Source organism: Protopterus annectens, chromosome 3.part1 (genome assembly GCF_019279795.1).
Source record: "Protopterus annectens isolate FY-2018-M chromosome 3.part1, PAN1.0, whole genome shotgun sequence".
In the NCBI taxonomy this organism is placed as follows: domain Eukaryota; kingdom Metazoa; phylum Chordata; order Ceratodontiformes; family Protopteridae; genus Protopterus; species Protopterus annectens.
In genome coordinates, this window is record NC_056732.1 from 1,040,314,583 (window position 1) to 1,040,332,348 (window position 17,766).

At 44.1% G+C, this 17,766-nt stretch overlaps 1 protein-coding gene across 1 annotated transcript in view; it reads left to right on the plus strand.

The window, feature by feature from the left end:
• PSMG2 (proteasome assembly chaperone 2) overlaps positions 1-17,766 on the plus strand; it is a 415,374-nt gene that overhangs the window by 29,590 nt on the left and 368,018 nt on the right. Inside the window, exon 2 of the mRNA XM_044067193.1 lies at positions 5,063-5,234. Coding sequence (XP_043923128.1) covers positions 5,063-5,234 — 172 coding nt within the window. The remainder of the gene's footprint in view (positions 1-5,062; positions 5,235-17,766) is intronic.

Sequence of the window (17,766 nt, forward strand, 5' to 3'; positions counted from 1 at the left end):
ATTTCCTTAGTTATGGCTATTTGCTGACCCAGTACTGTGTAGGGAATTTTTAAAATCTCCCAACTCATTATGCTCCCAAAACATACGCACCAAGTTGAGCCTTTCTTCCTCATCACACCTTCAGCATTTGCCATGTAACTGAGGAAAAATTCTTTGGTGCTTGTTTGGAGAATAAAAATTATTTATGTAAAAACTCTTAGATCTAGTAGAATTTCCATATGTGTTAGCCATACATATGTCTTCCCACTGTTTCTTTGGGAAGAGAGACTGGGTAAGCAATTTGCAGTCTTTTCTAGCCACTTCCAGATTCCTATAGTTGGCGTTCAATATTATATCCCTACAAATGATTCTTTTTTTTTCTCCAAACAGTAGCTTCTGTTCTAGATTCAACTAAAAACTCTATCAGTGCAGGTCTCTCACTTAGAATTCCCTATCCTTTTCTGTTTGCCTGTACTCAGTCCTTGATATGGAGGAAGACCAGCATCTAGCCTGCAGTTTGAATGTCTTCTTGGCCTGTTCCCACTCTCTTACCTTGCCTTCCTTCTCTATTTGTCCCTAATACCTTGGCTCCTTTGTCAATATCCTTCGGTTAATTCCAGCCCCCTTTTGCCTATTCTCTGTACCCCTAATAGCATCATGTATGTCAGCAGAATCTTCCATATCCATTCACGAGTTGTCTTAATTTTTAGAATACTTTCTGCTACTTTATGAATGTAATATTCTGTATTACTGTTTAGAAGGGATCTGAATCCAAAATCCCATTTTGTCCTTGTATTTTGAATTTCCTCCCTGCTTCATCATCATCTCTTTCCACTTTGAATCCACTTTTGAATCATAGCTTTCTGCTTGTGTTATGTACAACATCTGGAACTGTGTAGCTCTAAAGTATCCCTGCAAATCAGGTAGTCCTTATTTTATTTGAAGAATCAACTTTCCCACTTGACTCCTGCCCACTTCCCCTCCCAGATAAAATCCTTCAACTCTATTAATTTCTATCTGCAACTTCTCAGCTGGTTGATAAAAACATATACCTGACCTGTGAGTAAAGCTAAAGGGACTAAAAACATTTTACTGCTTGTATCTTTTAATCCATAGATAAGAGCTTCCAGTTTTTCAGTTTTTGTATCTTTTGTTTAGTCTGTTATATATTCTTAGCTGTCATAGTAGAATCCTTTTTAACCCATACCTCTAAATACTTCATCTTATCGTGTTCCCATAGATACTGGTATTGCTGAATAATTCATGTGTGGGTACATAGTTTACAGCTATAGCCTTTGTTTTGTCTTCAGTAATTTTGTGTCTGAATTAAATTGTGTATAAAAAGAGGAACCAGGCAGGGGTGTCCTCTTTCCTCTTTATTTGCTTTATATATAGATCCACTAACGAAGAAAACAAGGGACTCATACTCAAGGATATAGTTGATATGATGATCAAAAAAGTTGGTTTTTATTTGTAGACTGTATTGTCTTTATATCTGATAAATCCAGAAAAGGACATCCGCAGCATTGTGGAACATTTTGAGATAGTTTCTCAAGTCTTTTCAGGATATAAAATTAATGAAGATAAATCAAAGGCTGTAGCCATAAATTGTGTATCCATACTTATGGGGATTTAATAACATGAAGTATTTAGGAGAGTAGATTAAAAAAGGGTTCTGGTATGGCAGCTAATGAGATGTGGGAACAGACTAAACAAAGGATAATTAAAAAAGCTTTTGTTTACAGGTATGGACAGTAATATACAAGCAGTATAAATGTTTTTATTGTCTTTAGTTTTATGTACAGGCCAGGCATGTTTTTATCAACCAGAGGAGAAGTTGTGGACAATAATTAGTTAAGAGTTGAAGGAATTTATCTGGGAGTGGACACGCAAAAGTGGGTCTGTAGTTGGGTAATGGAAAAGCTGCCTACTGACCTGCATAAATAGCTTTTGACCTCCAAATTAAACAAGGATTTACACCTTTCACAATCTGTATCAGTAAGTGATTGGTCATAAGCATGAAGTAGTTGCTACTTTGTCTCAGAGCTCCTAGAATGTGCAGGCTGGCAATATAATGGGACAGCAAACTGCCAACTCAATAGAAACTACTATGTGACAAGGGTCTACTTCACCCTGTCAAAGGCCAACAGTATCGAAGTTGATATTGTCGGCATCAAAATGTTGAAAGCGAAAGTCATTGCGCGTGTAAATGGAAATCTCCGTAAGGGGAAATTTCCATTTTACTGCAATGTATTGCGATCTCAGAGTTAGTATATTTAAGTAGCGGGGTGTGGGGGAGTGCAGGGGGGGGGGGCTTGCCCCCCCCCTGCATAGAGCAATTTGTGTTGTGTTTTGTGTGTGTCTGTGTGTGTGTGTGTGTGTGTGTGTGTGTGTGTGTGTGTGTGTTTGATGTTCGGGGGTTTCGACATTTTCATGTCAGTTATTATGCTGTCGACAGTTTGTTTTCGACAGCGTAATATAAACACTGTGACAAGATGTTGGGTAATGGTTACTAAATGGTGAACTGCCAGAAATAGTAAGTAGAAGGAACACTCCACTTTCCTACAATTAATAAAATTAAACCGAGGATGGGATTCATTTTTTAAGTAGAGGCTTTTTTTTGGGGGGGGGGTGACGTAAAAGGCAGAAAACTGTAAGTACACAACATTTTAAATGTGAACTGTTGTGGTGGGTCAACTAAAATATAATTTGTTTTCTGCTGCTTCACTTGGGTGAAATCAAGGCAGTATGTTTATAAAAAAAAAATCAAGTTAGTGTAGTAGCACTCCAACAAGATCATCAGTACATCACAGCCCTGCACTATAAAACACCAGCCTACACAACTCACCTTCATACATTGTACAGCAACACCCACTTAAAGGGCAAAAGTACCAGGCATCAGCAGGGAAACAACGGAGTTGAGGGAAAATCTTGGACAAACAGTTAAGGCAGGGGTGGAACTATTCCTTTTCATGCCAGTAATGACAACTACCAATAGGACCAGGATTGGCAACAGCAATCCTCAAGCCACTCACCTGTTGTCTGGTCCATACCTAGGTGAAACAAGGAAAATAATGCAAACAAATCCAGTTAGAGCTGCAAGATTCCAACAAGTTTAGTACACCTCCATTTAGTAGTATAAAGACTCCACTATTTGTGTTTTTTATATACATATGTATGTATGAATCTATGTCAGATTATTGAAGTTCCAAAACTTCGATCATATGGTCTCGGCCATATGAATTTCGAAGTTTCGGAACGTCAGACATTAAATAGAATTTTTCTGTTTTTAATGTCTTTATTTTTTTAATGTTTTGCAGGGAGGCAAGCCCCCTCCCTCACAACCCCTGCTAATTAAATATTTAATTTTAATTTATTTGCAGTTTGTTAACCAGGAAAGTCCATTGGGCCAAAATGAGCCCTTTTTCAATGAAGGCCCGGAGAGAAAAGCTCCACATACAGACATATCAAACACAACAAAAATCAATATCAAACAAAACAAAAATCAATACAAAGTCAATAAGAATCTATTTGAGGTGATATAGACATCTGCAGCAGCTGGAAAGGCCACAGAAGTACCTCACAAAGAGGATTACTGGCCTCAAACAAATGCCCTACACTGACCGCCTAAAAAAACTCCAGCTTTACTCCGTAGCATATCGCTTACTCTGAGGTGATCTCTGCCTAACATATAAAACTATGTCAAACCCAGAGCTGTTGGACATGCTATACCTAAAGAAATCCCAATCCCTCCGAGCTACATGCTGTAGGGACCTAAAACTTGTCACCACAATAAACAGGACATGCTGGAGGGATAGATTCCTGACCCAGAGACTTCCTATACTCTGGAACAAGCTACCCATTTATGTCAAGCAAAGTTCTTCATTAGCACTCTTCAAGAAAAATCTTGATGAGTGGATGGGAAATAGGAAATACACCCCAGGGATCACTTCTGTCTCTTTCGGACAGTGGCACAGGAAAATAACTTTTTTAGGTGGTGTAAGCTGTGGAACCTTGCTGGCTAGGCTTACGTTGGCCCTTGGGCCGATAGCCTAGTACCTACCTATGAACCTATAAGCAGGATCATCAGAAGTTGTACAATGTATTAGAAATCTCTGATCTATTGCTCTAGTCTAATATTTACAAAAATTAAGTTTATGTATTGTAAGCAGTGTATCGTTATAGTTCACAATGATAATAGGTTCTGAACAACATGAGATGATGAGAAATCAATTGTGGGTGGATTAGAAATACTTATGATGTGTAAGGGATAGAAGGGAGTAAAAAATGGTCAAAGGGACGTGAAGGAGGAAAGGGGTCTTGTATTAATAGAGTTATGAGTTAGGGGAAAATGGGGGAATCGCACTACATTGCGGTAAAGAGTAAATCTCCCATTCTTCGCTGAATCGTGATTTCCATTCACAATGTTCAAAGTTTCAAAACTTCAATCATATGGTGCCGACCATATGACTTTCTAAGTTTTGAAACTTCAGTAATCTGATAGAGGCCCTGTGTGTGTGTGTGTGTGTGTGTGTGTGTGTGTGTGTGTGTGTGTGTGTGTGTGTGTGTGTGTGTCTGTGTGTGTATGCATATATATATATATATATATGTATATAGATATATGTGTGTCTGCGTGTGTGTATATGTATGTGTGTGTGTATATACATATATATATATATATATATATATATATATGTATATATATATATATATATATATATATATATATATATACACAAATAAATATAGATGGATATATCTGTGTGTGTGTAGTATGTACACACATGTAATATAATGTATGTAATGTGTGTGCGGTATCTACATAGTATTGTTAATGCTCTTGTTTTATGGATTTCATTTGTAGTCACTGTTCATAAGAGAACCATTACCCCAGAGTTTATTTGTACTACTAGACAATGGAAATGCAGCAGGTGGAGTGCTGAGAACTGATAATCAGTTTTGTTAATCCACACTACTGTCCTTTTATTTAATTGTTCACTATAATGTAGCAAATTATTTATTTTTTTAAATTTGTTCCGAGTAAATTACATAGCAAATAAAATGTCATCATTGTTTGTTGCAGCCAGCTGTGTCTGTTGGAAATGTTGGGCAGCTAGCTGTGGATCTGTTGATTTCAACCTTAACACTGCCACGAGTTGGTTACATCTATACAGAATGCCTTGTGCCGATGGCAGGAAGTAACCCATATGCAAGATCTGCAGATGATGCGGTAGAACTAAGTATTAATGCAGAAGGTACATAGTTGTAGTTCATGTTGTGTTGCAGTATTTTATATTAGTCGTGTATCAAAGGATTTCACTAACATCATTTTTGTCTTACTTGCCAACCTAAGCAAATTTAAATGCTCTGTATCATTAGGCTATGTCTGTGTGTGTGTCTGTACGCACATGTATATGTGCATATACTTTTTAAAAATGTCTGTACAAATAAAGGGGTTGATAGTCATCCCACCTATTAACTTGAATCTTTTCTGGATATTTTACAATTTTTACTTGCTTTGTCCAGTTGTTTAAAGTGATGAAGATTGAAGACAAAATTAAATTGTCTTTATTTCAACCTAGGATTTCCGTTTTACAGTGTATGTATATAAGATTTATGTAGTACACCTGTTTATTGTCAAACTCTGCAGACTGTTCTCTGTAAGTGCATAGCATGTATTCTTGAACAACTTGCAGGAATTAACAAATCACAAGTCTGGTTGGTCACTCTGCTATTGGAAGAATTTGCAGAATACAGCTTGTGGCTACTACAGAGTTGCTGCCACATTCCTGAGCGCGAGAAACCACTTTGTGGTGAGATTTTCTTCCCATTCTCGTCAGTCTCTTCTTTTTGTGGAGCAGTTATAGTCTGCACTGTCTGTTACCACTCATTTGAATAAACAGTATGGCCATACCTTGTTGAAGACTGCATGGGTGTATGCATGCTGTATATTTTTATTCCTGTTGTTTGAACTTCTGCCACTGGGCTGTGTTCCTTAATTTAAAAGAGTCTAGGTAGGTGAACTCTGGGTGCCCTACACTTTTTGTCCCATCCTTAACCCTCCCCAGTACAGAGTTTCTAATGTTAGTATGGCATGCTTCTCCAATGGGTACACTGTACCTTTCAGTGATTTACTGATCTGCTTCAACCTTTTAGTCTTCTAGTGGGGATGTGTTATAGTATGTCAGAACACATTTTCATCTGCATTAGCTGGCTATAAGCAGCTCTTGCCTATCCTCTGACATTTGAGCTGATAATTATACAAAGATCATGTCTGTTGTAGGAAGAAGTGTTGGTTCTTGTTACAGAATAGGCATTTTGTTTTGTATTATTTTCACACTTGGAGGCAGAGGGATTTGGTTTCTAGAACCCTTTTCTGTAACTGATGACCAGTTGCCTAGTCCTTTGCTGCTTAATGGAGGAAACCACCCAGAACTATACATGACAGGTGTACTACGTAAATCTCATTTGTCTTCTGTTTTTCATTCTTATCATATACACTGTTCCACTACCACTTCAGGTCACTGTCAGATGCATTCCTGTGAAGAGCAAAAGGAGCTTTTTTTTTTTTTTTTTACATTGCTGCACTTGGTCTTCTGAGAAGAGGAAGCACTTGCAGGTATCATACTACCAATGACTAGTCTGTTGACCACTGCATGAGAAGGGAAGTTGCCTTGCTTTGTCTGCTCAGCCTTCCAGTCCTTTCCATTATGACTTGATACCCCAAAACCCCTAATTCACATTTTCCAGTATATAGTTACAGAATTCATCTCTTGAATGAGATGTAATGGAACACGGTCTGAAGTAAGTACTGCAGAATAGTTCTGTAGGGTTCTCTGGCTCTGTTCATTTGAATCGGGTTTCAGAGAGTGACATTTTTATTTATGGTTGATCACAGATTTTCACAAGGGTATCGGTGTCATCAGTGTATATTTAAAAAAAAATATTGCCTATGAAAGTAGAAGGATAAGATGTAAAATGGTTATGTCTCAAGCAATGTCAAATTTGCTGATTTTTAAATCGTATCTTGCATGTAATGTTGCAGATGTTTTGACTTGGGCAGTTTGCATTATTGTTATTTTAAGTAGCTTACAGCACAACCATTTTAAAATATAGTGTAGCTGTGTTAGAGCTTCGGCCAGAGTCTCGTTGTAGTCTGCTCACTGTTCTGTTTATTGCACTGTGGCCTATTTTCCTGAAGTGGCTGCATGGCTGGGTAAAAGCATTCCCCTCCCATAAGAAGTGCAGCAACAAGTACCATCACAGTAGTAGTCTGACCAGTGTATGTCCTAAACCATGTATATGTCTCTCTCTTTGTTGAACTCCTTTAGATTTTCTTTTCTATAGCATAGGTGTGGCATGCACACGACATCAGATCTTCTTTAACCCCCTTGATTTTTATGCAAGTACCCTTCCCTCTTGGAAGTGACCCCACACAGCGGGGAATAATTATTTTGATAGAATCCATAGTCTATAACCGTAGTTTGAACTAGAATTTGAGTAAAGCTTTGGAAGTAAGTGATAAGGCACTGATCTGCGGCTAGTGGTAGTAGCTGATTTTGGTTTTGTTTGTTTTTCTCAAGTGATTCAACCCGCTATGCTCTGGCTCAATTCGCTCCCCTACCATACCCTCATTTCCACCCACCCCTCTTCCATTACACTTCCCTAAACCACTTCTCTGTATGCCATCACCCAATCAGCTACACCCACATATTATCTACTAAGTGCCCATTATTCTTTAAACACCAACCAATTTCCCTAGTCACATTCATAATTTAGCTTTTACCTCTACCTATATCCTGTATTAATAACTCTTCAAAACGCCCAGTATCACAATTGATTATTTTCACTTTCTAATCATTCCTGTTCTCAAAAACTCAGTACATTTCACACCATATAAATCAGCTCTTGTTACTGTCTCAAAGCGATGACATACATCCAATTCCATGCCCTTTCCTCTCTCTCTCTCTCTCTCTCCCAATATCAGCCACATCCCCTCTTCCTCTTCTAAGTCACCTACTAACACACGAAATCTATTCATTACAACAAACAACATACGTAGTGTTTGTAACAAAATTACAGAATTTCATGACTGGGTCTCTCAGTACACCCCTGGTGTAGTAACAGCCACAAACTTGGCTAAAGCCACATATGTCAGACACTGAAATAGTTCCAACTGGTTTCAATATCATACGGAAAAAACGGCTTCAAAATAAAGGGGGGTGTAGCTTTAATCTACCTCAACTCCCTTAACCATTACATCCTTTTTCTAAACTAGTCCCCAGCGTTTGGCAACATGGAAATTTTAATAGCATTATTACAAATAAATAGTAGTTTAACATTTATGCATAGTAGCAGTGTAAATTTCCCTAGGCTAAAACATCCCTATTCTGTAATATTTTCTATCTTGGACAACTCAAAATATATTCAATGAAACTGTTATTTTAGGGTTTAGAAACATTAATTGGCAAAATCTAATCTCAAATTCACCAGCCAGTTGTATTAACCTGCACTAATATACATAGCTAGTCACATGCCGTACACTAACGTTAAACAAGCAACCAGACTTCATCTTGGATTGGATCCTAGTCTCGGATCCACACACACATTCTAACACTAACACTCTCCCCGATATCCTAAGCGACCTTTACCAGCTTTCACACAAAGAACCTGTACTCTGGTACCCAAACCCCACTCATATAGAACATCTAGAAACTTAACCAGTTAACTTTCAGTAGCTCCCTAAAAGCCCAAAATTGGACCTCACTTAAAAAGTTACCCTTAGAAGATGCTGTAAACTATTTTAATAATGTCTTTCTTGATTCCCTTAATTCTTTAGCCCCCATTGATACAAAAGAACAAAAATCAACCATGGTCTTTAGCTTACAAAACCAACAATACAGATTCTTCTTTCCAGGGATCGAGCCTGGAAAGAATGGTGTAAAAACAAAAAAACAACCTAATGAAATTAACTTCAAACAGCTTCGGAACAAAGCCGAAATATTAGATGTTATGTGATCCTATCTCGCCTACATTCTGACTGATGGGTTCGGAGCCGATCCCTCGGCTCCGACTCGACGCTATGCCTGCCAAAGCAGGAGAAGTCTCTTATTGGCTGATTATATTATCCAGGATGCACCACTACCATTCCCCAGATCTCGTTTTGCTTCTTCCCGGCTGCGTCGTCTCGAGCTGGCTGGGCTGAGTAGTTATTATTAACTAACTTTTTCTGTCAGTTTTGCTGTTTTTGTCTCAAAAGCTGTTTTAACGGCTAACGCTCTATTGTGTGTGTTTGGATTGTCAAAACTTGTTGTGTGATTGCGTTGAGTTTGTTTTCGGCCCCCCTTCATCTAGGGCCTTCACGGTCAGTCAACCCTTCTAAAACCTTTCAGGGTTTCAGAGTTCCCTGTCATTTCCGCTATTAAGCGATAACTGTAAGCCTATTTGTTTAGGTTTGTCATCAGTAAAACAAGTTGTATATTTTCCTGTTTAAAGTTATTGGAATTGTTTACTATAATGTCTCAGACTCCTAGGCCTTCGGGCTTTAAAAATGTTCAAAATGTGGTTTCAAAATGTCTATCACAGACGATCATTCGCTCTGTGTGTATTGTTTAGGTGCAAAACACTTGCAGGAGTCATGCAGCGTATGTCACGCTTTTTCCTCAAGGGTCCTCCAGGAGAGGAAAAATAAATTGATTCTTAAGGGTTAATTAAACCTTCATTTGAAGAAGCCTTGGCATCCTCTCCTTCTCCGCTAAAAAGAAAGGGGCGTCGGTTCCGACGTCCGTCGGATCCCCGACCCAAGAGACACATAGGCAGGCCTCTCCCTTGCTCAAAGACTTGAGAGAGGGGCCGGCAGTCTGCCTCACACCCAATGTCACCTCCTCTCGGGCCGCTGGCTTGGATGGCTGGGGGCTGCAGTGGGTCACCGGGCTCGGCACCTTGCTCGGCTCGCTCGCCTCGCCGACTCGCTCACTCCTCCTCTCCGCTTCCTCCACCTCGCTCACCACCGATGGAATCTGGTGTATGTATTCCCTCGGCGCCGATCTCTCAGTGAGTAGCTGAGGAGCAGTCCCCCTCCCTTTGGGGAGGCCGTTGGACCCGCTGCCGAAGTTCTATTTCCTCCCAGTCTTCGAGAATGTCAGATTCTGATATAGACAGGGTGCTCCAAAGACTGTTCCAGTCCCCAGTCTTCCAAAAATTTGATGTTATGTGATCCTATCTCCTACATTCTGAATGATGGGTTAGTCTCTTATTGGCTGAGCTTACTATATCCCAGGATGCACTACCACCATTCCCCAGATCTCGTTTTGCAGCTTCCCGAAGAGAGGTGGTCTCGAGCTGGCTGCTGCTAGTAGTTTATTAAACTAACTTTTCTGTCAGTTTTTGCTGTTTTGCTCACAAAGCTGTTTTAACAGCTATCGCTAACTTTGTGTACGATTGGACTTGGATTTGTTGTGTGTGATTGAGTTCAGTTTGTTTTCGCCCCTCCATTCAGGGCCTTCCGGACTGTTAATATTTTAATTACAGGGTCTCTAATAATTGTTCAAATTGGATTAGAGTTACCTGTTCTTTTACAGGAAGAGTCGGCTTTATTTATTACTGTTAGCTTATATCAGTAGTTAAAATTTAGTGTACTTTCCTGTCAGTGACTAGATTTGTGTATCAACATGTCTCAACCCCATAGGCCGCTTCAAGAAATGTTCTAAATGTGCTTTTATGATGTCTGTTTCTGATGACGAGCTACTGTGTGTGTATTGTTTAAGCACTTGCAGGAGTCATGCAGCGTATGTCCGCTTTTCCTCTAGGGTCCTCCAGGAGAGGAAAAATAAATTAATTCTTAAAGGGTTGATTAAACCCTCTTTTGAAGAAGCCTTGTCTTCCGGCTCCACTGCTCTCGGCCGACAAAAGGGCCTCGGGCTCAGACTTCCTCCTCGGTAAGTCTGCCTCGCACCGGGGAATCTGATGTGTCGGTGCGTCTCTCTTCGGTCGAGTGGCCGAACTGCCGGCCCCCGCTCCCTAGTCGGGCCCGGCCGAGGATGGAGCTGCTGGGAGGGGTTCTGTCTCCTCTCGGTCTTCTCGATGTGACGGAGGTCGCAAGGTGCGTTCTGATATAGACAGGGTGCTCCAAAGACTTTTCCAGTCCCCAGTCTTCCAAAGGTTTGTTTCGCTCCACTCCAGTGGCCGCTTTCACGTATGACACCCATGACAAAAATTTGTTTGGCTCCGACCAGTTGGCTTGGCTTGAGGTATACCATGACCCATTGCTATTCCTCCTCCGTCGGAGCAGGTGCTCTTGGAGCCGGTGGAGATCTCAGGGTTCGCTCACTTACTTACTCCCAACTCGGGGTCCTCGGGTCCGAAGCTGACTTTCTTTTCGCTGGACCGGTGACCCGTGCTGGATGGACGATGACCGATGTTTTCTCTCCGATTCTCCCTCCTCTCGGCCGGGACTTCCGTCTACTATCATGGCCGAGACTGGGCGGCCCAGGATTCTGGAGTTCGGCTTTCAGAGCATGAGAGTGCCTTGGCCAAATCTTCTTTTCCATCTCTCTCCGTTTTACCAGCACCTTGGAGACTGGGTCTTTGGCAGTTCCTGTCCGTAGCCAGCGGAGCCCCGAGGCGAGGGTTACCCCCAGTGGGGTTCCCCTCTTCCTGAGGGTTCTTCGAGTCATCCAGAGGAACCCCCAAGGAAGAGATCGGACTCCCCGTCTATTACACATCGACACGGATATGGATGATGCGGAGGTCCCCCTAGTCGTTCTCTCGGATGATGTCTCCTTTGCAGACATCTTAGAGATCCTCAAACAACGAGGGCTGATGGTCAAACCCCCCTCTTGAGGGACAATCAGTGCTCCTCAAGGCCTTTGGGGCTCAGCCCTCCTCCTCTCCTGTCTCCGCTTCAAAGCTTCTGGATTTAGTTTGTCGGCGGGCGTGACACCCCGGATATCAGTGAACCAGTCCCCAAACAAATTCTTATCTGCTCCCCGAGAAGGTTCCTTACTAAAGCGTGGCTGTAGATGCCATGGTGGTGGCATCTGCTACACAACAGGACGTGGCAGAGGGCTTCAACGTCCATCCATCCTCCTAATAAGGAGTCTAGGAGTATGGATAGGTAATGGAGCGCACCCTGACTTCAGCGGCCTTTACTTTAAGGTCTCTGAATTATTTGGCACATTTTACCAGGCTTCAGAGGGATCTGGTCAAGGAGTTGTCAGACTCCTGAGCAGCTAGCCCAGTCCGTTAGCTCTCAGTTGGCTATCCCACACCTTTCACGTCAATTGCTACTTTCCATGAGGCTCATTTCTTATGCGGCCGAGGCGGGTAAACGGCGGGCAGCGTTGCTCTTGCTCTTTCGTAGAGCCTGGCTCGCTTGTGTCCAGTTTCTAGGAGAGCCTTCAGCCTTCAGAGTCGCTCCCTTTGATGGGTCCTCATTGTTTGGACCCAAGGTGAAAGACACCTTACCCGCTGCAGCAAGAGGGGAAAACGCGTCTGCCGGGGGGGGGCCGTTTCCCCTCCACCTTTTTACCCTTCCAAGGCCAAAGGAGGGGAAAATGTGGTTCGAAAATCTCGCAAGTGTAAGTTTTCTCCCAACAGCAGGAAGATTCCCGTCCAGAGGCAGAGGGCGGGAAATTTTTTTCAGGGACGCCTCCCCAGGAGGCAGAGGGCTCTTCAGCCTCCCATACAACATGAGGGATTGCCCGGCTGTGCTGCTCGAGCCAGTCGGGTGTCGCTTTTAAGCACCTAGAAGCCTGGGAGTCAATCACTCAGGACAGATGGGTGCTTGGATAATTGCCGGAGGTTACACCATCCCATTCAAGTTCTCACCCCTTCGTCCAAGAGATCGGACCCACCACCCAGTCAAAGGGAAATAGCAGCCGGCTTCAAAGCTGCTAGAAAAGGAGTCATCAACCGTCCCCACAGACCAAATCGGATCAGGAAATTACTCAGGTTCTTTTTAGTGCCAAAAGACAGGGGACCTGAGACCAATATTGGATCTCAGCAGACTAAACCTATCCGTCACGAAATCCAAATTCCGATGTCACGCTTTGCAATCCATTCTCCCGTTGTTGGAGAAGGATGTTTGGATGTGCTCCATAGACCTCAAGGGCGCCTATTATCACATACCGATACATCAGGCCAGAAGGTATCTGCGCTTCAGCCTGGGAACCAGTCATTACCAATTTTGTGCTCTGCCCTTTGGTCTCACCACAGCCCCAGGGTGTTCACCAAGTGTTTGGCAGTAGTAACGCTCACCTGAGGAGTCTTGGATTCCAAGTGTTTCCCTATCTCGACGACTGGCTCCTGACTGCCACCACCAGGCATCTACTTATGGACAACCTCAAAGCCACCATCTCCTGGGTGTTTCCCTAGGGATTACATTCAATTGGTCAAAGTCTGTCTTGCTGCCCTCTCAGCATAAGGTTTATAGGAGCAGAGATAGACTCAAGATTGATGCGTGTCTTTCTTCCTGCGAAATTGCCGAGAACTTTACAGGGCCAAGTTCTAGCTCTGATCTCAAGATCCAAAGCCCCAGCCAGGATGGTCCTACAGGTTCTAGGCTCAATGTCTGCCACGGTACTGTTAGTTCCTCTAGCAAGGTTACACATGAGGATTCTTCAGTGGCTCTTATCAACTCAATGGTCCTTCCAAGATCTTCCCTCAATCATCACATCATGATTACGGAAATATGCAAAGGGACCTTCGCTGGTGGCTTCAGACATCCAACCTGGATCAGGAAAACCCTTTGTTCTCCCCTCCAGTGGTTACCCTGACGACAGATGCCTCCCAGATAGGGTGGGGGGGGCATTGTCTGGGCAGGCTAGTTCAGGGATCCTGGCTTCCGGACGAAGCTCTTCTCCACATCAACGTGTTGGAGATGAGGGCTGTACTTCTATCCCTACAGGCCTTACACAAGTTCCTTCCTCAGGGCATCATCGCCATCCACACAGACAACATGTCGGTGGTTTGGTATCTGAACAAACAAGGAGGGACCAGATCGTATCCCTTTGCAGAGAGGCCATGAGAGTGTGGGAATGGGCTGTAGCTACCAACCGCTTGGTAGCTGCACCCACATCCCGAAAGTCAAATGTATTGGCGGACAAATTAAGCAGGACAATTCTCTCTCCTCACGAATGGTCTCCTAAACCCAGTAGCACAGCCCAGGTTTTCAAGAGATGGGGGGGCCGTTAACCGACCTTGTTGCGACTCCACAAAACACCAAGTGCCAAAGGTTCTTCTCCTTGATTCCACATCAGGAAGTACCAGCCATGGATGCTCTAGCACAACCTTGGCCAACAGGGTTGCTTTATGCCTTTTCCTCCAATTCACCCTTCCCAAAGTTATTCAAAAGCTTCTCAGCTAGGGTCTTCAATGATTCTGATTGCCCCATACTGGCCTCGTCAGATATGGTTTCCTTACCTGAAAAAGCATGCAGTGGACGATCCGTGGACCTTAGACATGATCCCGGATTTGCTAATCCATCAGTCGGGACATTGGCATCAGTCCCTTCAATCTCTGAAATTGACAGCTTGGCTCCTCCACTTCCAACCTTAGTTAGAAGTCACACACTAGACCGGAAGTTGTTCACATTTTATCTTGACCCACAAACCTACCACTAACAAATTGTACCTCAGTAAGTGGAAGAGGTTTGCTATCTGGCTCAACTCAAGGGCTTAGACCCTATCACTGCTCCTGTCCCAGAGGTTTTGAAATTCTTAACATCCCTATTTAATCAGGGATCTTCTGTCTCAACTATTAAAGTTCAACTAGCTGCTATCTCTAAATTCCATGAATCCACGGATCCTCCTTTGATGAGCAGCAGATTATGCAAAACATTCATTAAAGGTGCGAGCCTGTTAAGACCACCAGTTTTTCATCCTGCACCTCCGATCTTGATTTGGTGCTGCGGCGCGTGACATCTCCCCTTTGAACCTTAAAATATCTGTCATGGAAAACGGCATTTTAGTGGCTATTACTTGCAAGAAGGGTCTCAGAGCTTCAAGCCCTGTCTATTAAACCACCGTATTTGATTTTCCACAAAGATAGAGTATCACTTAGGCCTAATCCATCCTTTGTCCCAAAGGTCTGCTCTAGTTTCTGTCTTCAACAATCTCTAGAACTACCAGTTTTCTTTCCAAAATTCTCTAATGAAGCAGAATACACTCTCCATAAATTGGATGTTCACAGGCAATTACGCTTCTATTTAGACAGGACTCAGCAACTTCGTAAGTCAGACCAGTTGTTTGTGTCCTTCTCAGATAATAAATTGGGCCAAACCATCACAAAAGCTACAATCTCAAAATGGATCAGAGATTGCATAACTCAGGCCTATTCTGCTTGGAATAAGCAAGGTGCATCATCTATCAAGGCTCATTCTACCAGAGCTATGGCTACTTCTATAGCTTTTCATTCCAAGTCGCTATTTCGAAATTTGTGCTGCGGCTACTTGGTCCAACCACGCACGTTCATTTCCCACTACAAATTGGATGTGGCATCTAAAGGACGAGCTTCATTTGGTTCCACGGTACTCAGGAGTGTTTTCCAGTGAGCCACCCAGGATTCAGGTGCTAGGGGCGCTGTCCCATCATTCAGAATGTAGATAGGATCACATAACATCTTTTAGTTATGTACTCACCATAACTTCAGATGTTTGGGATCCATCTCGCCACATTCCTGATACTCACCTCCTTCCCCTGCCTTGCAGATCAGAAGAGATTGAACGGTTTTGAGCTCTACTGTTTTTATCTTGTTTCATCTGACGATGTTATATAAGCAGGGTATGCATGTGTGCATGTATGACAAACTAGATCTGGGGAATGGTGGTAGTGCATCCTGGGATATAGTAAGCTCAGCCAATAAGAGACTTCGCTCTTTGGCATAAAGCGTGCTGTCGAGCGAGGGATCGGCGGGAACAACCCATCATTCAGAATGTAGGCGAGATGGATCCCAAACATCTGAAGTTATGGTGAGTACATAACTAAAAGTTTCGTTCCGACCCAGTTGGCTTCGAGCCCGATGACTGGCCCCCCCATTGCCATTCCTCCTCCGACTGCTTCGCCCGCCGGAGCAGGTGCTGTTGGAGCCGGTGGAGATCTCAGGGTCGGCTCCACCCTTACTCCCACCCAGCCTTCGGGTCGAGTTTTCTGTGGGCGGACTTCTTCGGCTGGACCCGGGGTGATGTTTGGGACCTATGCTTTGGTTCCGAGCCCTCCCTCGGTCGTGCGACTTCCGCCGGCTATCACGGTCCGGCTCGGAGACACTCCCCACTCAGGATTCTGGGGGTCCGGCTTTCAGGGCCATGAGGAGTGCCTTGGCCAAGTCCTCTTCGCCATCTCTCCAAGCTTTACCGCACCTTCCTGGGCGTGGAGACTGGGTCTTTGGCAGTTCCCTGTCCGTAGTCAGCGGAGCCCTGAGGCCTGAGGTTACCCCAGTGGGGTTCCCCTCCTCCTGAGGGTTCTTCGAGTTGTCTTCGGAGGAACCCCCAAGGAAGAGATCGCAGAGGAAGCAAGCGGACTCCCCCCCCAGTCTTACATCGGACACTGATATGGATGATGCAGAGGGTCCTGAAGTCGGATGATGTCTCATTTGCAGACATCTTAGAGATCCTCAAACAACGAGGCGGCTGGATATCCAAACCCCTCTGGCGGACGAGTCAGTGCTCCTCAAGGCCTTTGGGGCTCAGCCCTCCGCCTCCTGGGTGTCTCCGCCCTTGAGCTTCTGGATTTAGTTTGTCGGCGGGCGGGAACATCCAGATACCGTGGAACCAGTCCCTTCGTCCAAATAAATTTTTGTCTGCTCCCCGAGAAGGAGTTCCTTACTAAAGGCGTGGCTGTAGATGCCATGGTGGTGGCATCTGCTACACAACAGGACGTGGCAGAGGCTTCATCCATCCTCCTAATAAGGAGTCTAGGAGTATGGACAGGTACGGAGGGAGCGCACCCTGACTTCAGCGGCCTTTACGTTAAGGTCTCTGAATTATTTGGCACATTTTACCAGGCTTCAGAGGGATCTGGTCAAGGAGTTGTCAGATTCCTCTCGGGTAACCTACCTGAGCAGCTAGCCCAGTCGGTTAGCTCTCAGTTGGCTATCCCAATTTCTAACTCGTCCATGAGGCTCATTTCCTATGCGGCCGGAAGGGGGGTAGAGCGGCAGAGCACAGGCGTGGCTCTCTGGGAGACAGGCCTGGCTCCGCTTGTGTCCGGAGGCCTTCAAGTCTTCCTTCACGACGCCCTTTGATGGGTCCTCATTGTTTGGACCCAAGGTTAAAGACACCCTTACCGCTGTGAGCAAGAGGGAAAAACTTTATCTGCCGTAGGTGCCCGTTATTCCACTCCCTTCGGGCCTTACCCCAAAGGGAAAGGGGGGAAATGTGGTTCCAAATCTTTTTCTCCCAACAGCAGGAAGATTCCTTCCCTTCCAGAGGCAGAGGGGCGGGATTTTTTTCAGGGGGCAGCCGTCCCCAGAGAGCAGAGCCGACAATTCTGGAGACGCCGAAGTCCTTTCCAGTTGGCTCTTCAGCCTCCCACACGTCATGAGGGACTGCCCGGCTGTGCTGCTCCGAGCCAGTCGGGTGTCGAAGCACCTAAAAGCCTGGGAGTCAATCACTCAGGACAGATGGGTGCCGGATCATTGATCATTACACCATCCCATTCACATACTCCCACCATCCAAAAGAATCCCGGACCTCCACCCAGTCAAAGGGAAATGGCAGCCGCAGAAGCTTTAAAGCTGCTAGAAAAAGGAGTCATCCAACCGGTCCCCACAGACCAGATCGGATCAGGAAAT